Below are 26,275 nucleotides of genomic sequence, written 5' to 3'. Positions count from 1 at the left end.
AAGGACTTTGTTGCTTAGATAAGTTTTATATCTCTTGAGCAGTTGTCTTTTTTAAATTTTTTTCAACCCAATGAGGTTAAGTGGCTTGCCCAAGGCCACACAGCTAGGTAATTATTAAGTGTCTGAGGCCAGATTTGAGCTCAGGTACTTCTGACTCCAAGGCCAGTGCTCTTATCCACTGCGCCACCTAGCTGCCCCTGAAGTATATTATTTCAGAGGGAAATCATCAGCAGTGCAGGGAACTAGGAAAAAATCTCTTGCAGATGGAGGTATTTGAGACGTCTTGAAACAGATCCACTGTCAAAATGAGGACAAATAATTAGAGCTCCTCTTCAATAGCATCATGGATTGCCTTGGGATGTAATTAGTTCTCAATCATTAAAGAAATTCAAAAAGAGATTGAGTGAACTCTTGTTAGGAATATTGTGGAAGGTTCATCTAAAGATGCTATTCATGATTCCTGAAGTCCCTTCCCCTTTAGATTTTTAGTCTAAATGAAAAATTCAAATAAACTCCCCCCCCCCACCCCTACAAAGTTTATCTTATCTCCAACCCAGGTGGCCAGTCTTCTCAGAACTACCTCAGACATCCTGCCAGGGGAGGATGTTAACAGCTTTATAGATTCTGCTAGACACCCACAAACTGACAGATGTGAACCACAGAGAGCCTTCCCTAATTCTCACTTGCAGAATAAAGCCTCACCCTATGGCTGTTGTTGCCTGGGATAGACCCAGAAAGTGTGAGCTGAAATTTTCAGGGATAATTTGAATTTCCAAACGCCAATCAATTCCTTTGTGTGGACTTATATAACAACCGACCCAGGAATCTCCATTCCCCACTGCCAAGCAATTCTGTCTCCAGGAGATGTGATAGATTGTGGGGTTAAAAGCATGGGTGGAAAGCAGAATCAACCCTTCCAGACATACCCTGTCTTTTGGAGGCTTCTTCACTCTTCTCCTGAAAAATAATAACATTAGTATCTGATATTAATTTAGCACTATAATAAGATTTACAAAGAATTTTCCGTACAGCAGTCTTGTGAATTTATTGCCCCCATTCTCACAGATGAGGAAACTGAGACTTGAAAAAGTAACTTACCTAAAAGCTATTACAGTAGAGCAATAACCTGGAATTTTTGTACCTGGCTGAAAAGTCAGACAAGACGCCAACTCTCATTTGAGGCAGGAAGATAAATCTCCCCAGTTTCTGTATCTGTTTCTTTTTTGAATTAGTATTTTATTTTTCCTTGTTAAAACATTTTAACATTTGTTTCTAAAAATTTTGAGTTCCAAATTCTCTCGTGTCTTCCCATCCCATTCTCCTTCATTGAGAAAGCAAGTTATTTGATATAGGTTAAAAATGTGTAGTAATGAAAAACATTTCCATGAATCATGTTGTGAAAGAAAACATAAGAACCCCTCCCCTGGGGGGAAAAAAAAAAGAAACTTCAAGGAAAATAAAGTTTAGGGGGCAGCTAGGTGGTGCAGTGGATAGAGCACAGCCCTGGAGTCAGGAGCACCTGAGTTCAAATGTAGCTCAGACACTTAATAATTGCCTAGCTGTGTGGCCTTGGGCAAGTGACTTTTAAACCCATTGCCTTAAATGAATAAAAGTTTAAAAAAAATATGTTTCAATCTGTATTCAGACACATCCATTCTTTCTCTTTATCATAAGTCCTTCGGAATTGTCATGGGTCACAGTACGGCTGAGAAAAGTTAAGTCATTCACAGCTGATCATCCTACAATATTGCTAATATTGCTATTTGTATTCAATACATTTAACATTGCATCTGCACATTTAAGTCTTTCTAGGTTTTATAAGAATATTTTGTTAATCACTTCTTTCTCTTTTTGCTTTTTTGTTTTTTTATGGGGCAATGGAGTTAAGTGACTTGCCCAAGATCACACAGTTAGTAAATATTAACAGTCTGAGGTCAAATTTGAACTCAGGTCCTTCTGATTCCAGGATTGATACTCTATCCAGTGTGCTATATAGCTTGTTTCTCTCTTTTCAGATAATCTACAGGAATGCCTGCAAGAATATCCTTGGGACCAAGATTTTTTTTTTCTTCTTCTGAGATTATATTTAAACTTATAAAATTACTCTCTTCTTTTGGGTCTATCCCTTGGTTATTTCTCTATCAAAGGTATTTCAGTGCAACAATGAGGGATAATTTTGTGATATCTGTGACGGAGAATATCTTCTGTATCCTGGCTGGAGAATCCTTAGTTCAGAGTGATTAAAATGGTTTTTATTAAGATATCTTAACAAAATGGCACACCTCTCTCATGGTGGGAGAGAGGGGCAGGGAAACCCCAAAATACAAGCTCTTTTAATGCACTTTGCAAGGCTTTGTTCTTGCCCTTTCATGCCAGCCATAGGCTGGAGTCACAAATCTAATTGATACATTGGTTCCTATATGTTTCCCCACCCTGCTCATTATACAACAACAGATAGAACTCTTTGAGCCTGTGCAAAGGAGAAGACTTGACCAGTTAAGGACTAGTTTTGTCTAATCTAGTTTGTCATTTTGGGGATTAGGAGAACTCTCCCAGCTTTGTGATTGACTGGGGCCATTCCCCCTTTGTAGAGGGCCCCCCCCCCTCCACGCCCTGTGAAGACCAACAAAGCCCTTCATTCCTCACATCTAATTAAGTTTTCCTGTATGTGAAACTCCCAGATAAAATGTAAGCTTCTGGAGAACAGGGATTGTTTACTTTTGTTTGTTTTCCACTCCAGCCCTTAGCACAGTACCTGTACATAGGAGAGACTTGCTGATTGATTAACCCCCAAAATACCTCCTTATAGCTTTCTCTTACACTTGGGAAACAGTCTAGTCCAGTAATCTTTTTTTTTTTTTTGCAAAGCACTGGGGTCAAGTGGCTTGCCCAAGGCCACACAACTAGGTAATTATTAAGTGTCTGAGGCCGAATTTGAACTCAGGTACTCCTGACTCCAGGGCTGGTGCTCTATCCACTGCGCCACCTAGCCGCCCCCCCCCCCCCCCCATCCTTCTTTAAACCATGATAAGCAATCTTCTCCAATCATTCTTGTATGGTCATCTGCCCCTTCACCATCTGGGTGTCCTTCTCTGGACAAGGTACTTCAGTTTTTCAGTGACCTTAAAATGCAGGCTCCAGAACTGAACCTAATGTAATAAGCAATTAGTTTTCATTTCTACATTAGTTATGGGAAACTGAAGGAAAGGAGTTTATGTCTTATTGAGAAACAGCTAGGGAGGATGAAGAAAAAAAACTAAAGTGGATAGATGTAGAATCTGAGACCCTGTAGTGTAGGCTTACAGGATGTAAATCAAGCTAATTTACATCTTATTGGGAACAAAAGGAACCCCTCTCTATAGAGAATTAGATAAACTTGCAAACAGGAAAGGAAGAGACTTTAGAATAAGAATGTTGAATGAATTAGTGAATAAATTGATGCCAATCTAAGTGTCAAATATCTTTGTTATACCTCTTAAGGGCCTGATTACCAAATTGTGGGGAATTGGAACCCACCTGGGGAGAGAGTTGGGTACTTTGGACAGGCCTTTGACCTGTGCAATACCTAGCCAACAGGGGACATGGAAGGGACTTGTGTTTCTAAACAGGAGATAAAAGGCCATGATTTCATGCCAGAGGGGTGCCCATTTCTGTTTGGGACAACCGTTCTTAAAGATGTTTCAATAAAGGATCCTTTGCTTCGCTAATGGTGGTTGTGAGTGCTCGGTAAAATGTTTGTTTCTTACACTAAATAACCCAAATGTGTTCTTGTAGTAGAGGAAATATCAGAAGAGAAGTATGTTCTATAACTTATCTGTTTTCTCTGCACCAGCAGGTCAAATAGTTAATCTCTGAGATGGCCTTACCTTAAGACTGATCACCATCCCAAAGTCCAGGCTATTGAGATGAGATCAATAGGAGCATGAGATAAGATAAACTCCTATCAACAAAAAGATAGATCCTGGCCCTAAATTGAAAGTCTTTGAGCTCCAGCCCAGTCCCCAATCTACATATACCTAATTACCTCATCTTCTGGTCCCTTTAAAAACTCACTTCTCTTCAGTTGAGTTGCTAGTCTTCCTTTGGGAGATCATCCTACTCTTGGGGAGCCTGACCCCCCACAATAAACTGTCATCCTCCTATAGCTTTTCTTACTGCTTATTCTCTGATGACATTTGGCATTGCTGTTGTTGCTAATTTCTCTTCTGTATTCTGCTAACTACAGAAATATTTAAAGAAACTTTTTTGTCCCTAAATACATTGTGGATTAGAGCTAGTATTTTGCCATTTTACCACATTCAAACCCAAAACTAGACTGCCCTAAAAACATTTTCCAAAAACATTCTTAAACCTTGTTTTAAAATTTCTTCAATTGGTTCCCTCTTCATCATTTTTTTTCCTCTTCATCATTCTAATGAGAGCAGAGCAATTTAGGATTCTTGTCTCCCTAGTCTTGAGCTCTCTACCTCTCATCATAAAGCCAAAGATCATAAGGATTTTTTTTGGACCTATCTGTCATATGGCTGAAAGATCCTGAGTTCTTCCTTAAAAGTAGTTCCATTTCTTTCCAGGGTTTGTTTCTTTTGAATAGGGAATTTGTTAATTTTGAATAATAGAGCAATTAAACTTTAGCAGGGTAGATGGGACAGGAATTAAATCTAGGAAATTACAGGAGTTCAGACTTTTCAGTGGTCCATTTGCAATTTTATAGGGTGTAAGGCAAAAATTTTTTTGGACTTTGGCCAAATTTGCATATGAAAGGGGTCAGGAAACTCCCCAGAGGTTAAAGCAGAAGCAAGGGAATTTCCTCTGTGTGGACTATTCTGTACCCACTCATTTAGAGGGACTTTGACAAATTTAAATCCAGAGAACTGCCCCAGCAGAGACTGTTCATTCCAGAGAATCAACTCCCAACAGTTTCTGGCAGTGTGCAATAAAAGATGTGGGATAGGGGAAATTCCTCTCTCTCTTCCTTTCCTGTCATTAGTAATAGCATCTTGTAGCAAAAACCCAGGGTTGTATGGGTTTCCCCTCAGAGGGAAATTTGAGGACATTACTTACTTTGAAGGATGAATAAAAACATGTAGAAAAAAGTTCAAAGAGACAGTTTGTTATCTGGAGCAGGGATCCTGCTGCTTGGAAAATGGCCAACCTCAGAGTGGAGACCTTGAAGAAGAAGAACTGGGCATGCTCCTGCTAGAACTAGGATAAGAGTTTTTATGAAAGCAGAGAGTTTCAGCTTAGCCAGAAATGAAAGCATGTGGAGACTCTGACCAATGGACAGCAGCGTGCCAGTTAGGCCAATGGAGCAATGCCTTCAATGGAGAGCCAACCCCAATGGGCCAAGCCAAGGCATCTTGCCCAGTGGGGAGCAGTGTAAGAATGTTGTGAGAGGGGCAGCTAGGTGACACAGTGAAGAGAGCTCTGGCCCTGGAGTCAGGAGTACCTGGGTTCAAATCCGACCTCAGACACTCAATACTTACCTAGCTGTGTGGCCTTGGGCAAGCCACTTAACTTTAAAAAAAAAGTTGTGAGAGGGTCTACACCATTGAAGCTAATTGTAACCTCTTGTTGCCAGAAAATGTGACTGGCTAAAAACTTCTCTGGTTGGAGGGAATGTTGACTCTTGACCCAGAAGAATTTAGGGACAAAAAAGGTTTAGCAGAAAATAAAGGAGGAAGGATGATCCCCTGAGGGGATGAGCAAGAAATAAAATAAAGACAGTTAGCAGAAGCAGCAAGCTATGAGCAGTACAGAAGTAAAAGAGAGCTACAAAGTGTTGAAACTGGGCTGATCCTAGGGGATTTGTAGCACTTATAAGGTAAAGAGACAGGAATGTTTATTTAGGGGCATCACACTCCCCAAAGCCCTCTGGTAGCCCAAAGGGAGTGCTAACTCAACTGAGGAGAGGCTGAACTTTTAAAGGGGCAGAAAGATGAGGTAATTAGAGGTACCTCTATATGGAAAGTAACTCAGAGAACAAAAATGAGTAGATAAGAAGTATAGTTCACAACAAAAATGAGGTAATTAAGGACATATGGATGAGGGCTTTCAGGTCTAGGCAGGGATTCTTTATTTTGTTGATAGGGACTTGTTTGAGGGGCATTGGTCTCTGTAAGATAGACAATGGAATGTGAGAATGGGTGGGTTTCAAGTGGTTTCCATAGCTTAGACATAGAGTGGGAGTATGTGATAACTCTTGAACTATATTATGGAAATTGGTACCTATAGGTGAGTCTTTTTTTGCAAGGCAATGGGGTTAAGTGACTTGCTCAAGGGCACATAGCTAGGTAATTATTAAGTGCCTGAGGCTGGATTTGAGCTCAGATCCTCCTGACTCCAAGGCTGGTGCTCTGTCCACTGCACCACCTAGCCGCTCCCAGAAATCTTTAAAAATCATATTTTCTAAGTGTCTTTGTCTAAAGTCCTTGATCTCATCTGAATAGAAACTTTATCTGTACTTAATCAATTTGGAATATTTAATCAATTTGGTGTCCTAAACCAAAATCTTTTTGCTTCATTCTTATCAAAGGACTAATCAATTTTAAGAGAAATAGAGGCCTGTTCAACCTAAGAAAGAATACTTTAAATTGATTTAGGTAATGATCAGATTAAGAATAGGAGCTTCATGGGGGTGGCTAGGTGGTGCAGTGGACAGAGCACCAGCCTTGGAGTCATTAGTACCTGATTTCAAATCCAGCCTCAGACACTTAATAATTACCTAGCTGTGTGGCTCTGGGCAAGCCACTTAACCCCATTACCTTGAAAAAAAAAACCCTAAAAAAAAAGAATAGGCGCTTCTTAAAGAATTCAATCAAAAAAGCCTCAATGGATTGAATAATTTAGGTGCACCAGAAAATTATTATTGTACGCTTAGAGAAATCAAAACTATGACCTAACCTTTATATTCCTATTTAATTTTTTTGAAGATTTTATTTATTTTGAGTTTTACAATTTTCTCCTTAATCTTGCTTCCCTCCCCTCACCCCCATGCAGAAGGCAATTTGTCATTCTTTACATTATATACATTAATACAAATTGAATGTGAGGAGAGAGAAATCATATCCTTAAGGAAGAAACATAAAGTAAAAAAGAGCAAAACTATTTAATTTTCATTATGGAATTTTGCTTTTGCTTTTGAATCCTGTAAGTTATAAATAGAAAATGGTTTGGGTTAGAGCTAAGATTCAAATAAATTAAAAACCAGTTCTCTGCCCTAATGATCTTTTCAAGTATACAAAAAGATATTGGGGCGGCTAGGTGGCGTAGTGGATAAAGCACCAGCCTTGGAGTCAGGAGTACCTAGGTTCAAATCCGGTCTTAGACACTTAATAATTACATAGCTGTGTGGCCTTGGGCAAGCCACTTAACCCCATTTGCCTTGAAAAAAAACTAAAAAAAAGCATACAAAAAGATATACCAAAAGGTAGTTTAATATTTCATGCATTTAATATTCAAATAAGCCTAGCTATGTGGCCTTGGGCAAGCCACTTAACTACATTTGCCTTGCAAAAGCCTTAAAAAAAACCTTAATATTCAAATAAGACCCTTAAAAGAGGTACACAAAACTAGACTATGTTATATTACTTACAGTAAACAGATGTATCCTTATGGAGCAAAAGCAGCTACATACCCACAGCAGCCAATGTAGGAAGATATGCAGAATCAAAACTCATTCTACCTATTCTCTTTTTTTTATTCTACTTCTGCTGAACCCAAAGAGCGAGACAGAGACCAAAATTTGATAAATTTGGAGATCTTTAATTTCCCGGGGAATGCCTAGGGATGAAGAGTACCCAAATTAGACAGTGTGTTCAGGGGATAGGGTTTTTGTAGTGTTTTTTTGGGGGGGGGTATAGAAGCAAAGACAGCAGTTAGACATATTGTCTTGTAATATGTAAATATATGGCTCAGCATAGAGAGGGGACTAGACAGATTGGGAAAGGGTCAGGGTCTTTGTGCTATGCCTGAACATGTTTCCTGAGATGAGGGTGTCACAGATTCACGGCTTCCCACAGGTTTGAGGGAGTAAAATCTACTGTCTTATGGTTCCAGCCACATCTGGGGAACGGGAGGCAGTCCTAGGAGGAAGCAAGAATTGTACAGATACGGGAAGATAATTAGGCTAACAAGGGTGCTTTGTGAATCTTAGACAAATTTATGGTATATCCGTGACCCCCCAAGTCAAGCTTTTGGGTCCTGTCAGACTACTTTAAGACCCAAAGGTGCCCAGCCAAAGTTAATATTTCTGAGGAGTTTCTTGGGGCACAGAAAGGTGTCAAGGACTCCTTCTATACAGGGATTACACAAATATTGATATTGTACATCACTTCCATGGTTTCTGGAATGGGCGATAAGATAACCCTTGAAATCTATATTTCTATTGGTTTGTTGTGTCCCAGTTTCCTATTGTTTTAACTGTTCAGGGACCACCAGAGCACTTCTAATATTTTGGAGGAATTTGGGGCATAACACAAAGTAAAAACAAATGACAGCTTGTCATCCCCTGATTGTCACTTTTTCTCTTTACATTATGTTTGTTTACTGAAGTAATAAAAACGAGGGATTTAAAATATAGTATTTCATCAAAGATATAATGAGGTTTAAGAAATGAATAAATAAATATTACAAGCATAATTCTGTCAATTATTTTGAATGAAAATTGCTATGGGTGCTCAGAAAACACTGTTGCACAGATAAATGTTGAAAAAGAGTAAGGAATATAAATTTGTGATTTCTACATTGGGTGGCTGGCCAGGCACCTACCTTAGAGAGAACCCTGATTATAAGTGCCATTTTAACATTTGGTTCATCAAACTCAACCAAAAATACCTATTGGTTCTGCTGACCCTTGTGAACCAGTTGAATCCCACCACTGGGTCAGGGAGATTTTCAGAAGCAGGATAGATCTCTGTTCCTTTGAATTTTTTTTTCTCTAAGTAGAGATGTTTTTGTTGTTTTGAGTCTTTTCCATGGTCTCCTACTCTTCATGGACCCTGTTTGGGTTTTTTTTTTTTTTGCAAAGATACTGGACTGATTTTCCATTTTGTACTTCAGCTCATTTTACTTATGAGAAAACTGAACAAACAAGGTCAAATGACTTGTCCAGGGTCACACAGTTAGTAAATGTCTGGGACTGGATTTGACTCATGAAGATGAATCCTCCTGACTCCAAGCCTGGGTCTCTATCCACATTGCCACCTAGCTGCCCAAGCAGATTTGCTTAGAATTTAATGAGTTAATTTGTCTTTGGCAGTCTTCTACTCTATAAAATACAGAATACAAAATTTTTCTTCTGGGGCAAATTCAAAACTGTACTCTGGGGGTGGCTAGGTGGCACAGTGGATAGAGTACTGGCCCTGGAGTTAGAAGTACCTGAATTCAAATCCAACCTCAGACACTTAATAATTACCTAGTTGTGTGGCCTTGAGCAAGTTATTTAACCCATTTTGCCTTGCAAAAACCTAAAAAAAAAGTGTACTCTGATAACATTTAAAACTAACTAGAAGCAAAGACCCTCTTAAGACTGTATATGCTAGGTGGCTTAGTGGATAGAGCTAATGGACTTGGAATCAGAAAGACCTGAGTTCAAATCAAGCCTCAGACATTTATTAGCTATGTGACCCTGGAAGAGTCACTGAAATCTCTGTTTTCCTCAGTTTCTTCAATTGTAAAACAGGTCTAATAATAACTTCTCCCTCCCCAAGGTTATTGTGAGAATCAAATGAGATAATTTTAAAATTCATGGCACTTTCCCGATTCCTGTCTTCCATATCCTTTTCCATTGTCTTTGCCCCATATTTCCAGATTATAAGAGTTTGAGGAGATCTCAGAGGTTATCTAGTACAATGCATATCTCACCTAGAATGTCCTCTACACCCCTCTCCCCCCTTACACATTATCATCAAGCTTTGATGTCAGTACTTCCTGTGAAGGGAAACTCATTCCTTCCAAAGGTGGTCCATTCTACTTATTATGAAGTTATAACCTATCTCAAACGCAGAGTCATTTCCCTGCAAGCAGGTATAAATCTAATTCTTCTTTGATATGACAGGTTTTCAAATACATCTGACTATGGGTCATTTACCCTCTTTGTTATCAGTATGAAAATGAAATCTACTGAAGTGAAAGAAGTATTGACCCTTTTATTGATGGAGCTTTCAAGACACAGGTGCCCCCTAGTGTAATGCACACCAAGGTACAACAACATCCAGTATTAGAGAATTTTGGAAGACTTTGGTCTTTTCTTTCCGAGTCCTCATAGGCCCTTGTCATTAGGGTTAGTATTTAAGAGATCCACCCTCTCATATGTCCCCACTCCCTGATCATATGATATATGTTACGTTGGTGAGCCCCAGTCCTCACAGGATTGCGCAGGTTACTATGCATTAACCCAATTGTGCAAACTTAGTTGTGAAAGGTCAGAAGCCCTAGGTCAACTCAGATCAGTTGGGATCAGATTCATTCCAATCTTGGGTCTGGCATCTTTGGATGAGTTTGGAAGATCTCTCCCAGTTCTGTGATTAGCTGGGGTCAATTCCTTTATCTCCCCATTTGTGAGGCATATCTGAGACAGTCTCCTCCCTGTGGAGACCAAAGCACCCTACATTCCTCACATTCTTCTATCTCTTTGCCTCTGCCCCTTTACTTACTTTCATTGTGTGCCTCAGTTTACCAATGTACAATGGGGATAATAATACTTATGTACCTACCTCAAAGGGCTGTTGCAAAGCTCATATGAGATAATGCATGAATGTAGCCCTTTGGGTCCCAGGACATGATTTGATGAAAAAGAATCTGGAAGAAAGGCATCTAAGTTTTGTCAAAGTATAATAATACAAGTTTTTATAACTATAATCCTGGACAAAGATTGATTTCCTTTAGATTTTGAAAGGAAGACTTGTCCTGCCCTCCTTAGACCAGGAAAGAGTTATGACTTGGAAAGGAATACTTAATCTCATAAAAACTGTTACTTCTCTCAAGAAAGAGCACTGTAGAAGGATGGTTCTCTTTGATATCAAATAATAGAGTGCTGTGTGGGAAGCTTATCTATTCTTGTTATGTATATTCTGTTTTCTTCCTCTTATTTCTAAATAAGTTTTCTGATCATCAGCTTAGTGGGGATAGATGGTCTCCAACTATAGGTTAATTGTAAATCCCAAAGAATCTGTATTTTCTGTTGTTGTTTTAACCCTATTTTTCTTAAGGTTCCTATAGTTTTAGAGTTCACAGTAGTACAGAGTGCTGGGATTGGCATTAGGAAGACTCATCATGCACACAGTCACCTATTGATAATATTATCCTAGGCCTGTCACTTAGACCTGTTTGCCTCAGTTTCCTCATTTGTAAAATGTGCTAAAGAAAGAAATGGCAAATTTCTAGTATCTTTGCCAAGAAAACCCCATGAAGGGTCAAACAGGTTTGAAACAACAACAAAAATCCTGGAAGAAGAACATCAGATGATCCTGGTACAGAAAATTCATCACTTGAATGATCTTTTTCTGAGATCAAGAATAGAAACCACAAAATAGGATAAAAGGATTCTATCATCAGAAGGCAGTGACTAAGTAAGATGAGAATAAGAACCAGATAGAGCCATGTGGTCCCTCCTAGCAGCGCTGGCCAGAAGACGTGATCTGGAACAAAGTCTGGAGCAGCTGGAAGCCTGGAGAAGAGAAAAACCACAGAGACGCCAAGACTGCCAACTGCTGTGAATCCTGTTCAGCTGATGAGCTGGGGAAGTTCAATTCCTCTTTCCTCAGCAGTGGGGAGTTACCCTCAGGATTCTCTCCTTTCACAATTAAAGATTTGGTAGGGCTAGAACATGATGGAAAATGAATATTTTCATAAAGGTATGTTTGATCTAGTTTCCTTTTTGTTTGTTTAGGGTTTTTTTATGTCCAATAAACTAAGTGATCACAGTGTGCTGAGTCTTTGAATCTGAAACAATTAAATTGATTCTATATCACTTTTTCAATTGATCCTTTTTGCAATTTGATCAAACTGAATTTAGTTCAAAAATTCAGCTGTCCTCTAATGAGTTAAATTTAGACAACACTGTTCCTATTCCTATGTGAAAGAAATGTGTTAACCTTGAAGAATGTAGGTGGACACCAGGGAGACAGGTTGAGAATCTTTACTCCATCAAGCTATCCTTCAAGGATATTATCCAAAGAAGTCTGGCCCACTATCTCTAACCTTGCTGGAGAACTCAATCAATGAACAATTCTTGGTCACAGGAGGGAAGGAGCCAGTTGCTGTTAGCCCCTTGTTCCCAATTTCCAACCAATTATATTATCCCTCACACCTCAGTTCTGTAAACAGTCTTATTGATTTTGCCATATATGGATGGCATCAAGGTCTTTTAACCATCATAACTTATTTCTACCTATGAATGCTCATTCTCTTTTTTATAACTTTCCTAAACACTTATAAAAAGGGTAGCTATTCCCCAACTTTGAGACTTAGTTTTGTTGGGGAAACTGAGACCATTTTTATTGGTAAATTTGTACTTTACAAATAAATTGTGTTCTGAATTCAGTGCCTTAGTTTACCTTATTTTGACTGTAAAAAAATCTATGAATACAAGGAGAAATAAATTAAGAAAGAGCATTTTCCCTATTTGGAGGAAGTTATGGGTAGCTATAGAAAGCAGATTTCTCATTTAATATTTTGAATAATATTTCTTTTCATTCTTAGGTCAGAGATTATTAACCCTTTTTGTGTCTTGGTTCCCTTTGGCAGACTACTGATGGTCTGGATCCCTTCTCAGAATAATGTTTTTAAATGCATAAAATAAAATACATAGGATTACAAAGAAAACCATTATATTGAAGTAAATTTTTTCAATTCAGTTTAGATTTGCAGACTATCTGAAATCTATCCACAGACCCCTTGGGCTAAGAATACCATGCTCCAGATTAAATTTGTACAGTTACTCCAAGCCTCAAGTAAACTTGGCATTGACCAAGCAATAGGGACAACTGAAGGCTGAGCTCCTTCTGGTTCTTGCTCATCCTTGTTTTGATCAGTAGGCTGCTGTTGTTATTGTTTGTTCTTCATTTTCAAAGAGGACTGCCATCATGATGCCATGAGCAAGTGAATTGGATTTGAGTGAGGGGGCGCTGCGCAATGTTACCAGCCTCACCATATCCTCCAGAGCCACCTGGGTCCAGTGGCCAGATAGCAATCAGGACGACTGGAGATGACGGTGGGTGTAGTGGGAGACTGGTCTATTTGAGCTAAGGTTTCGGTTTGACTGAGCCAACACTTGTTCAATGAAGAAGGCAGGGAAAATTAAAGCTGAATTGATCAGTAAGTGAGTGACCAAGACCCAGGCTGATGGCTGAAGAGAGTGACCCCTGGTGGGAAATTCATAGATTGCATGTACAAATCACCTTCCCTTGTGGGACAAGTAATGATCCACATTCTTTCAGTTGGATTAAGAATGATCCCAGCAGGGGCGGCTAGGTGGCACAGTGGACAGAGCACTGATCCTGGCGTCAGGAGGACCTGAGTTCAAATCTGACCTCAGACACTTAATAATTACCTAGCTGTGTGGCCTTGGGCAAGCCACTTAACCCCATTGCCTTGCGAATACATACATATGTATGTATATATATATAAACTAGAAGATACTTCTTCTACAGTACTGTTATCTTTCACTCCTACTTGAAGACAACTGTACACACACACACACACAAACTGTTCTACTCTTATGCAGATTTAACGTCTCCATTTCCTTCACCCAATCCTTGCATGGAAGGCTTTCCAATTTTCTGTTTCTCTTGGTCACTTGAACCATCCTTTGAGGAAGCAACCACTCCAACCACATTCTCTTCAAACCAGCACCAAATTACATTTCCTAGTTCTCCTTCTCTACCTTGGCCCCTCCTCTCCATATACCCCTCCAATTTTTCAGCTGCCTTTTACTTCTTGTTTTCCCCTATTAGAATCCATTTTTTTTTTAGGTTTTTGCAAGGCAATGGGGTTAAGTGGCTGCCCAAGGCCACACAGCTAAGTAATTATTATTCAATGTCTGGGGTCGGATTCGAACTCAGGCACTCCTGTCTCCAGGGCCTGTGCTCTATCCACTGCGCCACTTAGCTGCCCCTAGAATCCAATCTTGATGAAGGCAGGGGGGTTATATTTCTCTTTTCTTTGTCTTGCTGGCTTTTTTAGGTAATTGACAACTAGTAAATGCTTAATAAACACTCATTTATCAAATTACAGAGTCCATGTGGGTATTGCTTTGCTACTTCTGTGTTCTTTTCCTTGTATTATTTTTCTTTGTCTTTCAGTAGCACAGCAATATTGACTGATGAAAACTAGTTTAGATGCTTAGTCACAAAGGAGCTGTCCCCACACCCCTCACCTTACCAAGGTAAAGTTACAGGGAAAATGGCTATTTCCATGTCCTACCCTCAGAAAGTAGAAGGAAACACTTTTTTTTTAGGTTTTTTCAAGGCAAACAGGGTTAAGTGGCTTGCCCAAGGCCACACAGCTAGGTAATTATTAAGTGTCTGATACTGGATTTGAACCCAGGTACTCCTGACTCCAGGGCCGATGCTTTATCCACTATGCCACCTAGCCGCCCCCAAAAGATATCTTCTCTTCACTGTCTTTTCTCCCAATAGCACCTTAAAGTGATGTCATAGAATCTTTTTTTTTTATTATTATTTTTTTGCTAGGCAATGGGGTTAAGTGGCTTGCCCAAGGCCACACAGCTAGGTAGTTATTAAGTGTCTGAGGTGGGATTTGAACTCAGGTACTCCTGACTCCAGGACCAGTGCTCTATCCACTGAGCCACCTAGCCACCCTGGAAACACTCTTTCTTAAGCTCCACTGTTTAAAATGTGGAAACCTTCCACAAGCTAGAGGACTCCCTTTGCAAGTCAATTGGGCACCCAGGATTTTTATAATTAAAGATGAAGAAAGAGAAAGGAAATAGAGCCAGACTCAGTAAGTTATTTTAGGGGGTATGCCTAGAACAAGGAAGACTCCAATTCAAATATGGGCTCAGACCCTAGCTGTGAGACCTTGAGCAAGTCATTTAACCTCAGTCTGCCTGATTGGTATAGTGAATCAATAATGTTCCCCTCCTGCTTCTTGTGGCTCTACCTGTGCCTGTTCTCCCTACACTGTCCATTTTCCTTCAGTCTCTAGTCACAGCTCCTGTTGCCTTCATAGGATCCTGGCTGGGAATCTCTTTGCCCTTCAATGACACAGTCCTTCCCTTCCACCATGCCCCAGACAGTTACTTACTAGTGGTCATGTTTTACTTTTGAGCCTTTTCAAAAGGAAATGGGCACAAGGAGGAGAAGAGTTGAAATACCCTCTGAAAAGATTCTAACAAATTATTTTTTAGTATACTACTAATTTTCAATTCCACTAACAATGTATGAGTTTGCCTGTTTCTCTACAACCTAGAGCTTTTAAAATAAATAAATGCATAAACAAGGAAATAAATGAACAGCAGTTTTCAGAAAAATATTTATCAATAGTTATAAAAATATGAGCATAGTTATAAAAATGAGTGCAACAATCAGGGACAATTTTGGGGTATCTACGATTGAGAATACCATCTGTATCCAGAGAAAGAATTATGGAGTTTGAAAAAAGACCAAAGATTATTACCTTTAATTTAGGGGAAAAATGTTATCTTATATAATTTTGCTATCTCTTATATTTTTATTTTTTCCTTAAGGATATGATTTCTCTCTCAACACATTCAATTTAGATCAATGTATAGCATGAAAACAGTGTAAAGACTAACAGACTGCTTTCTACGGGGGGTGGGGGGAGTGAAGCGAGATTAGAGGAAAAATTGTAAAATTCTAAAAATAAATAAATAAATGAGTTTCCCTTTTTCTTTCCCATCATGGGGTTCCGGGGTCTCCCTTTCCCACCTCAGCCAGTTTAGAGGAAAATTAATTCCTATAGGAAAAGCTAAAGAAATTCACAGTAGAATATTTTCCTTCTCCCTCCCAGATGCCAGGCTAATCTTGATGTGACCTAAGGAAATCCAATAACCCATCCTCTCCTCAGGACCTTGGCCAAGCCCTAATTCTGTCTTTTGAGAGATCATTCAGCAATAAGTTGTCCCCCTTTCTCCTATCACCAGCCAAAGAAAATCAAAGACTGCCTGCAGATTAAACATCAGCGCCCCTGGGTACAAGCTAAGAAACAGAGAAGACACAGATTTTCAAATTGTTTCCAATAAATTTATTCTTACTCATTTTCCTAGGCTAGTGAGTAAGGGTTGTTGGGTAAAAGTCAGTGCTCTACCTAATCTAAGCAGAAATTTTTTTATTGAAATTTTCTCAATGAAATTCAGAATGAGGTCTAAAAATGTTGGAAACCTCAGAAGGGAAAAGAAAAGGGAGAGAGGAAACAGCAAGTCAAAAGACATGGACTACTAATAAGATACTATGCCATTAAATCTGGGATTAAAAGAGAGAAAAGCAAAAAGCACTTTTCCATTGAACCATAAACTGAAGATGTAAACTCCAGGGCTTCAGAGGCATCCGAGTCAGTTCAGAGAAGGTCAGTTTAAGGGGCAATCATGATGAGAACTTGAATCTCTAATGTCCCACATGGCCCTATCCCACATGGCCCCCTCCCTGGCTGGCTCTCCTCCCTGAATTACTAGCTTAGAGATATCCTCTCCTAGTTGGGGTAGGTGGGAAGCAGAGAGAGAGAGCAGACCAGGTCTGGTTCCCCCTCACCAGAGGCTCTGCTGGGATGGATCTCCTATGAAGGGGAAAACAGAGTTGGCTCCCCAAGCAAAGGGAGCTACTAGTCAAAGTCCTTCTAGAAATAATGTAATACAAAGAGAAGGGTTTGGGTCTGAGCTTGGAGCAGTTGGGAGAGCCTAATCCAATTGCTGCTTGGGTCCTGTGTCATCACCTATCTTCCTCTCCACCTTCATCTGAAGGCCTCCATTGCTGATGGCCAGGAGAGGCCTCTGATTTTCAGGAAGAACCACTGTAGATTAATTGATGGTTGGAAAGGAAGGTTGTGGATTGGAGCCAATGTCTTACAGGCCTCTACACCACTTAAATGGGGCTAGTAGTCAACCAGAGTGAAGGGGAGGGGAAGATATGGTTGTCCTTCCAAACCAGGCTGGGTTCCATTTCCCACAGGGCCAAAACTGAGAGCTCTAGATCTGTTCTGAGAAGGACAACCTTCCATCTCAGGGGAAGAGCTGCCCCATTGAGGACATGAGGACAAGGGCAAAAGTGGGGCTCAGGAAGGGTTGCCCACTCAAAACTGGCTTCAGTGATATCATCTGTTGGAAAGTTGATCGACACTGATTTTCTGTTTCCATTTCAGAGAGCATGTCTTCATTGGGCTTCTGGGTCTTGCTCTCTTGCCGCACCTGAGGAGAGGCATTGTTAGGAGGTAGCAGCTCCCACCATTTTAAGTAAGGTGTAGGGAGTGACACTGGACACAGAGGCTCTTTTTCCCCCAATGGGTACACCTATAGAAGTAACCCATGTCCTTGAGAACCTTCTCAAAAGGGAGGTGACATAGACTAAGACAGGCTAAGGCTGTAGACATCAAATTGCTTTTACCCACATTCTGGTCCCTGGACATGAGTACAAGGCTGAGACCCCCCTTCTCCTCCTTCCAAAGGCATGAGGAAGCAATCCATATTTAGGGGAGCCCTTTGCAGGGACATAATGGGGAGGCTCACCCTAACCCATGAGAAGCCAAGATGGCAGCCTTGGCCTTTGAGCATCACCTGTTCTACTCTCTCAAAGACTCTCAGTAAGTTTTCCCGAAGCAGACCCTGCAGTTCCTTCTCACTCCATCCTCGTCTCAGCAGCTCTTCAATCAAAGCAGGGTATTTGGAGACATCTTCCAGGCCTCGTGGAAACCTGCAAATGACCAACTTTCACCAGTGTCCCCATCCAACTTTCACCCAAGATTAATAGGGTTTTCTTGGAGAGGTGTTCATTGCTGGCCCACAGTGCTCTCATCTTCCTCTGATTCCTATAGTTTAGCTAACCAGTTGATCTTTCCTGGATTAGAAGCCTTTCTAAGCAGGGGCCACCTTAGGGCTAATTACATTTTTCCCACTGAAAACCTTTAAGGAAGATTGATGAAGCTCAGGTAAACTCAGGCTTCACTTTCCTGTTCCTTTATTCCAAAAATTTCCTTTTCTCCAGGGACAACGACCCAGCTACTTCTCATATTTCCCAGATGAAGAGGAATTCTTTTCCTGGACCTGTAGCCAGGGAACCAGGAGCAGGATGAAACAGTCTGACATTCGATGTATCTATCTTCTTCAGGGTCAGGGGACTTGTTACGTGAAGCATCCTACAGAGTGGTTGTTGAAGTCTACATTGCCTATATGCACCATCATTAGAATCAATGAGCATTTACTGAAGCTGATTAGGTCAGGTGGTATAGTGGACAGACTGCTGGGATCAGAGTCAGGAAGACTCGTTTTGTGAGTTCAATCCAGCCAGGCACTTAATTGCTACATGACCCTGGGCAAGACCCTTATCCTCTGTTTACCTCAGTTTCCTCTACTGTAAAATAGGGATAATATCCTACCTTGAAGATTTATTGCAAGGATCAAATGAGATAATATTTGTGTCTGACATAGCATTAAATAAATGACTATTCCCTTTTCCTTCCCTTTCCCAGGGTCTTATGCTGAGCTTGGCAGGGATGTAAAGAATTAAAGATTTGACCTCAGAGAACAAGAAATTTATACTTTTTATCTATTTTGTGGCAGCAAAAAACTGAAAACTAAGGGGGAGGAGCACCTAGCTAGTGAGGATTGACTGAACAAGCTATGGCTTATAAATGTAATGAAATATTATTATACTGAAAGAAGTGATAAAGGGAATAGTTTCAGAAAAACAGAAGAAGACATCTATGAACTGATGTAGAATAAGTGACCAGAACCAGGAGGTCAACTTATACAATGACAAAAATATAGTAAAGACATTTAAAATAATTTTAACAGACTCTAGAACGCTGACCAACCATGAGGATCCAAAATGAGGCATGCTCCCCCCACTTCTGCCAGAAAGGTGATAGACTCAAAATGAAGAATAAGAAACAGTTCTGGGTCTATGTGATAAAGAGTATTGGGCTTGAAGGCAGGAAGACTCATCTTTCTGAGTTCAAATCTGACCTCAGATACTTACTTGCTGCGGGACCCTGGGCAAGTCACTTAACCCTGTTTGCCTCAGTCTATAAAATGAGCTGGAGAAGGAATGACAAACCACTCCAGGATCTTTGCCAAGAAAACCCCAAACAGGAAGAGTAAGACACAACTGAAAAGACTGAACAACAAATGTGGGAATAAGCTTTAATTGATGCATATTTATCAAGAGGGTTTTTTTTCCCTTTTCTTATTTTGTTCAATTGGATGTTAAAGGAAGAAAAAAATTATTTCTTTTAGGTTGTTTTTTTTTCTGCAAGGCAATGGGGTTAAGTGGCTTGCCCAAGGCCACACAGCTAGGTAGTTATTAAGTGTCTGGGGGCAGATTTGAACTCATGTATTCCTGATTCCAGAACCGGTGGTCTATCCACTGTACCACCTAGCCACCCCAAAATGATTATTTTTTGAAAGAAAGTTATGAGTTAGGGAAATATAGACATGACAAGATAACCAAGATATTGGGCAGTTTGAGGTCAGCGCTAGATTACCAGTATAGTAAATATTTGCTGAAAGGAGATCAGAACAGGGAGAGAAGAAGGTTCTCAAGGATATGGGTTACTTCTAGAGTGATTAGTGATTAGAGTGAGACTGTAGAAGTGAGACTTCAAAAAGGTAGGAAAAGGAGTATGAATAAAGATGTGTTTGGGAACAATAAAAGAATGACTCCTGGGCAGCTAGGTGGTGCAGTGGATAGAGCACCGGCCCTGGAGTCAGGAGGAACTGGGTTCAAATCTGCCCCCAGACACTTAATAACTACCTAGCTGTGTGGCCTTGGGCAAGCCACTTAACCCCATTGCCTTGTAAAAAAACCTAAAAAAAAAGACTCCCAAGGATGCCATGCTTCATGTTTCCCTCCTAGTAACCTTGTATTTGAATAGAAGGGAGTGGGTATGAGCCAGAGCTGGAGTCAAATTATGGAATTCCTTCAGTGTCTAATGGCTAAGAAGTTTGGACTTTATGAATTAGGCAATGGGGAATCACGTTGTTGTTCAGTCGTTTCATAGTATTCAACTCTGTGTGACCCCATTTGGGCAGATTTTCTAGGCAAAGCTAATAGCATGATTTGTTATTTCCTTTTCCAGCTCATTTTACAGATGAGAAAACCAAGACAAACAGGGTGAACTGACTTGCCCAGGGTCACACAGCCAGTTAAGTGACTGAGGCCAGATCTAAATTCATGAAGATGAGTGTTTCTGATTCGAAGTCCAGTGGGCCATCTAGCTGCAAGTTATTTATTAATTATATAATTACAAAATAATATTTTATGTATGAGGTATAAACATATATATATAATAATTATATATTAACATATAATGTGTCACCTATGTAGTAAATGCTATATAGCATTAGTAAATGCTATATAATTTTATGGTATACTATATGATGACATAGTATATAACATTATATATACTATATAATTATATAATAATAAATACAATCTTATCATGTGTTATTTATTTAATTCTCATTTATCCTGCATATAGCTTGCCTTGTATATATTATTAATAAGTTGTCTCTCCCATTAGATTACAAGCACCTTGAGGGCAGGCACTGACTTTCCTCTCTTTGTGTATCCTCAGGACATAGTATTGGCAGGCACATAGTAGATTAATAAATGTTTATCACCTGATTAGTTGACATCCAAGAGAAGATAGAAGGAGGGAGAGGGACTGAAATTCAGAAAGAAGGTACTATTTCTGGAGAATCATGAATATAAAGGTGATTACTGAAATAGTAGCAATGGGTAAGATTTATTAAGGGAGAGAGTATAGAGAGAGTTAAAGGGCTAAGGCCTTAACTTTGGGGGAGCTGATGGAGTGTGCAAGAGAAAGAAAAGAGATGAGCAAAGAAAATTAATATGGGAGGAGAACCAAGTCAGGACAGTGTCAAAAAGGAAAAAAGAAGGGAGGAAAAATGTCTGGGGGAGAGTGGGTAACAGTGTGATGTCATACAGAAAGCAGTAAAGGAAGAGGTTTGGGGGATCCTGATCATTGGGTGATGATTTCTGGTGAGGCATTGGCTGATGCCCAAGATGTTAATTTGAATTTAGAGAGATGTTTTGGTGGATTGGTGGGTGAGAAGTCAAATGACAAGGCTGTATGACTCCAACTCAATCCCAACTCAATTCTAGGCATCTGGGTTGAGGGGTGAATGCTGCCTAGTCTATTATGAAGTATGGATTTGAAAAGAATTAGTGGGATGGGAAGGTGTTCAGTGGTGTGAGGGCATCACTTTCTCTGGGTTCTACTCCCTATATCTCTGTCTGGTCCTTCTAAGGCTCAGGCTCAGGCTCAGGTGAATCCTCTACCAGATCATGCCCGCTATTCATAGGTGTCCCTCAGGACTGTCCTGGACCCTCCTCTCTTCTACCTCTGTATTACTTCACTTGGTGACCTCATCAGCTCTCAAGGATTTAATGACCATCTTTATACTAATGATTCTCAAACCTGCCTTTTCTGCCTCTCCTCTTGTATCTCCAATGGATTTTCAAGATATCTCAAACTAGATATCCAGTAGACATCTTAAACTCAACAAGTCCAAAATGGAGCATTATCTTTCCCTCTAGATCCTCCCCAATTCTCATTTTCCACATTATTGTAGATAACTAACAACCTAGCAGTCATCTTGGACTTCTCAATCTCTTTTACCCCCTTCCATATCTGGAGCCATCACCCAAGATCTGTTGATTTCATCTTTACAGCATCCCTCCTCTGACATTCCCCATTCTAGTACAGACCCCATCCTCATGACTGGACTACTGCAGTATCTGGGTGTCTGCCTCAAATCTCTCTCTACTCTAGTCCATCCTTCCTTGAGCCACTAAAGTGATTTTCCTAAACACAGGTGTAATTGTGCCACCCTCCTCTTCAATAAACTCCAATGGTTCCCTACTAAAACGAGTAAATACAAAATTCTCTGCTTGGCATTCAAAACTTCTCATAACTTAACAAGACCCCCCCCCCCCAACCCTTCTAGTCTTAATCCTAGAGCCTTCCATCTGTTAATTATTTTCAATTTATTCTATATACAGCTTGTTTGTGTGTATACAAATATATATATATAGATAGATAGATAGATACATTTTTATATTTGTCTTTCCCATTAATGATTGTAATATTCTTGAGGTCAAGGACTGTCCTTTGTCTCTTTTTTGTAAATTCAGTGTTTAGCAAATAGTAGGCAGTTAATATGGATTGATTGGATTGATTGATGATTTCAGTGGTTTGATACCCCCTTCCTTCCACAAAGGAGGCCAAACACAGATTAGTAGATTTAAAATCAGAGGGCCTATGTTCAAATCCCATTTGTACCACCAGTGTGACCTTGAACAAGTCACTTAACCCTTAAAGACCTCAGTTTCATCATCTATAAAATGAAGGGGACTGGGCCATATGACTTTTCATGATCTATGATTCTTCTTTTTGCATCTATAGTAGGCACTTAATAAATATTTCTTAACTCACTATTGACAGATTCCCACTACATAGTTAGCTCTAAGGAAAGAGACATAAAATACTCACTGGTTGACACCATCATAGTCTCCTCCAATCCCCATGGACTCAGCTCCTATAAGCTGCTTTATATGGTCAAAGTGATCTACAGAATAGAACACCAAGGGTTCTTAGCAGAGCAGGAAGATGGCAGTTCATGACCCTCCCTTCCTCTTTGCCTTCAGATTTCTCTCCTCTCACCCATTTGTTCTCCTAGAAGAGCCATCATTGGCCAGAGGGCCAGGAGCCTCACCTGCTACTGTGGAGATATTGGCCAACTGCACACATGGAATCACGCCTACAGAGAAGGTCACCATCACAATGCCACCGTTCCTTTTCTGCAGAACCAGATATGCCCCTCAGAGCAGTCAGTGAGGCAGGTGAGGATCCAGACCTGCTTTCCTCATGATTCTGGTATCCTTTCCTCCTAGCAATCCTACACAGAGGCAAGCTTCCCATTCTCCACACCCTACCTATCCTCAGGCATTCTTCTTTCTCTAAGGGATGGAATTGCAACCCTTCAAGCAGGCTAGGAGAGTCTACAGGCAGCTGGGTGGGATGCTCCTATGAACCTTCCAGCCAAATTGCTCTCTGTGCCTCAGTTTCCTCATATGTAAAATGAATGGTTTGGATTCTGATAACTTCTAAGAAGCTAACTTTAAAGCCTATAATGTAAACTCTGGAGAACTGTATTTTCAAGATATCTCAAACTAGATATCCAGTAGACATCTTAAATTCAACAAGTCCAAAATGGAAAATTATCTTTTCCTCTAGATCCTCCCCAATTCCCATTTTCCATATTATTGTAGATAACCTCTGCTCACTCTGGGGGTATTGTCTTCTATGATGGATCATGATGAGGGGAGAGAACCCATGCACTGAGGCAGGGGGTCTGGCCTACTGCTCAAGGAGAGCCAAGAGTTGGCTTCCTGCCTTGGGATGGAAGGTGGCCACTCAATGGAAGGAAGCCTGGCCATCTTGTGGGTGCCCTATGACCTTGGAGTGCACTATGCAACCCTGACCCACTTCTGGAATACCCTTTAGGGTTTGGGGGGTTTGAGGAGCTCTGGACTTGGGAGGAGAGAGTCCGGTGTCCCAGGCCTAGCATTTGGCAGGGTTAGAATGGCTCACCAACTGCTTCAGGAGGCTATCCGGAACATTCCTAGTGTTGTTGCATACTGAGAAGGCTGATGAGTGAGAGAAGATCACTGGAGCCTGCGACACAATCATGGCCTTTCTGGCTGTGTCATCCGAGGTATGGGAGAGGTCCACCATCATGCCCAGACGGTTCATTTCCTTTATCACATTCTGGGGCAGGAGGGTTGGAGAGAACAAATTGGAGTTGATGTTGGGCTAAGTAGCTAAGGAATACCTTCAGGAGTGGACCATGGAGATTACTAGGAGATTCTAATTAGGGAGGTGAGGGGACCTGGAGCCAAGGCCATGCAAAGATCATGAAGAAAAGACATGGCAGGGAGCAGAGGGGAAGGGACTTGACAGTTGTCTTCAAGGCCTGTTCAGGGGAAGAGAAGCTAGCTACATTCCACCCGGCACCAGAGGAGAGCTCAGGCAGCAATGGGTAGAAAGGAAGAGAGGAGGAGTTCAGCTCAGTATAAGAGAAAACTTCCCAACAACCTTATCTATCTAAAAGTTGATTGAGATACCTCTGGAAGTTGTGAGTTCTCCAACCCAGGAAGACCTCACATAGAACTTAGTTGAATTGAGACTCGGTGGACTCAACCTCCCACACCATTCCCAAGACATCTTACCTCACCAAAACTATTTAGTGCCTTAGTAAATGGGTAAGACTGATACAGGCCCTTGGTGGAGCTCTCTGCCCTATAAGATACAGCAGAAGAACAAAGTAAGTTAGCTACAACAGACAAAGTTAGGATCTCCCAGTTTTGACCATCCAACCATTTCAACCACATGATACTTCTAAAAGAGGAAGGAAGAATAGTAAGATTTTGAAAATTCAATTAGAACCAGTGTGGGCAGGGTCTGCAGAAGTATTGAACCCTAGAACTCTCCACCTAACCTGGTCTTTCCCCCCCCACTCTCCCACCCTAGGGTTGGATGGCACCCAGTCCGCCCTCCATCTTGGAAGCACTAAACCCTGGAAGGATGACCACTTTGTACCCTCATGTTCTTTAGAACACCCAAGCAGTAGAACCTGGATATGTTTATGGAATATCAGGTTCATTGCAAAGACAGAAAATGTGGTCAAGGCAGTGATCAACTCCGATTTCAGAGGACAGCTGGGATGTCCAGTTCCTGATAGAGATGGAAATGGACTCAAAATCCAGAACACAGACACATTTTTGGACATAACCAATGTGGGAATTTGTTTTGCTTCATTATGTATGTTTGTTCCAAGGTGTTTATTTTTTAATTGGAGATAGAAAGTAGGAAGGAGGGAAAATGAAAGTCTGTTCATTGAAAAATAAAATTTAGTAGGAAACCCCTACCCCCCCAAGCAAAAAAACAACTCTTGTTATCCTTACCAAGGTGTGTTACAGAAGTGTGTCAAAGTCATATAGCGCACTCCGAGGTCATAGAATGCCCGTAACACAGCCAGGCTTCCATCCATGGAGTGACCACCTTCTACCCCAATTAGGCAAGCCAGCTTCCGGCTCTCCTTGAGCTCTGGGGATGGGAAAAGAAGCAGTGGATCCCAAAGCAAGAAGTTGCTGCCATGGTAGGGAGGGGAGATGAGGAAAGGGGATGAGAGGAGAGGGGAAGGAAGGGAAGAGGAAAGATACCTGTACCCTCAACCCCTTTCTCAGGATATTTCACATTGATGCAGCCAGTGGCTGTGAGAAGCACACCCTTCATCCCCCCTCCAATTCCAGGGGACTAATACTTCTTTTGAGCAAGAACAGGGGCATTAGGGTTTGCCCTTGGAGTCTGCAAAGAGATTATATGCTCTTGAACTGAATCCATGGTAACACTTCATTTAAGACACTTTGGGGTCAAAATGCACATCTTGGAAAGGATCTCCCTGCACATAGTGGTTTTGGTTAGGTCCTAGCTGGTGACATTGCTCATTTAGGGTAAGAGGGTCTGAGGGAAAACACAAAGCTTTCAGCAGAGACTGAGAGGGGTCTTTAGGACCCAAGGGCTCTCTTAGAGGGTTGGGTCCCATTTCTTTTCCCCTGCCCCCCAAACCCCAAGATGTGAAACCTTGGGCTGAGCTCACGAACTCCATTTCTTCATAAGCATTGCACATACGCTTGATGACATCAATCTGCTCCAGGGTCAAGCGCAAAGCATCTTTGTTCTGAGTTAGGCAGGGGACATAGGCTGACCAGAACTAGGGGAGACACAAGACATAACACCCAGAGCAACCCTAAGCCTCATCTCCTTTCTCCCATTAGAAGCCTGACCTTCTAGAAACCAGCTCTGGAGAATGAGAAGGTTTAGGAGGATAAATCAGGAATAAAGAGCCAGGTTGGAGGTCCCCTTGAGGGCTGGTTCCTTCCAGCTCCAACTTGTCTGATTCTCCTCTCTCAATGAGTACCCATTCTCTCATCACGACTCACATTGTCAGCACTTTGCTTTCAGTCCTTGCCTGTCACTATTGCAGGCTTTGGAACTGACC

The 26,275-nt window shown here is 40.9% G+C and overlaps 1 protein-coding gene across 6 annotated transcripts in view; it reads right to left on the bottom strand.

Moving 5' to 3' along the window:
* Nucleotides 1-16,077: 16,077 nt before the first annotated feature.
* The window catches only part of LOC141499283 (dipeptidase 2-like), a 53,531-nt gene continuing 43,333 nt past the window's right edge, over nt 16,078-26,275 (bottom strand). For all 6 annotated transcript variants that reach the window (XM_074202097.1, XM_074202091.1, XM_074202093.1 and 3 more), the window contains 8 exons: nt 25,858-25,987; nt 25,179-25,320; nt 24,444-24,513; nt 23,806-23,982; nt 22,928-23,012; nt 22,705-22,780; nt 17,747-17,882; nt 16,078-17,380 (listed from right to left, as the gene is read on the bottom strand). In XM_074202097.1, coding sequence (XP_074058198.1) covers nt 17,195-17,380; nt 17,747-17,882; nt 22,705-22,780; nt 22,928-23,012; nt 23,806-23,982; nt 24,444-24,513; nt 25,179-25,320; nt 25,858-25,987 — 1,002 coding nt within the window. In that variant the 3' untranslated portion in view covers nt 16,078-17,194. The remainder of the gene's footprint in view (nt 17,381-17,746; nt 17,883-22,704; nt 22,781-22,927; nt 23,013-23,805; nt 23,983-24,443; nt 24,514-25,178; nt 25,321-25,857; nt 25,988-26,275) is intronic.

Source organism: Macrotis lagotis, chromosome 1 (assembly GCF_037893015.1).
Source record: "Macrotis lagotis isolate mMagLag1 chromosome 1, bilby.v1.9.chrom.fasta, whole genome shotgun sequence".
Lineage (NCBI taxonomy): Eukaryota > Metazoa > Chordata > Mammalia > Peramelemorphia > Peramelidae > Macrotis > Macrotis lagotis.
This window is presented reverse-complemented; position numbering and strand designations above follow the sequence as displayed.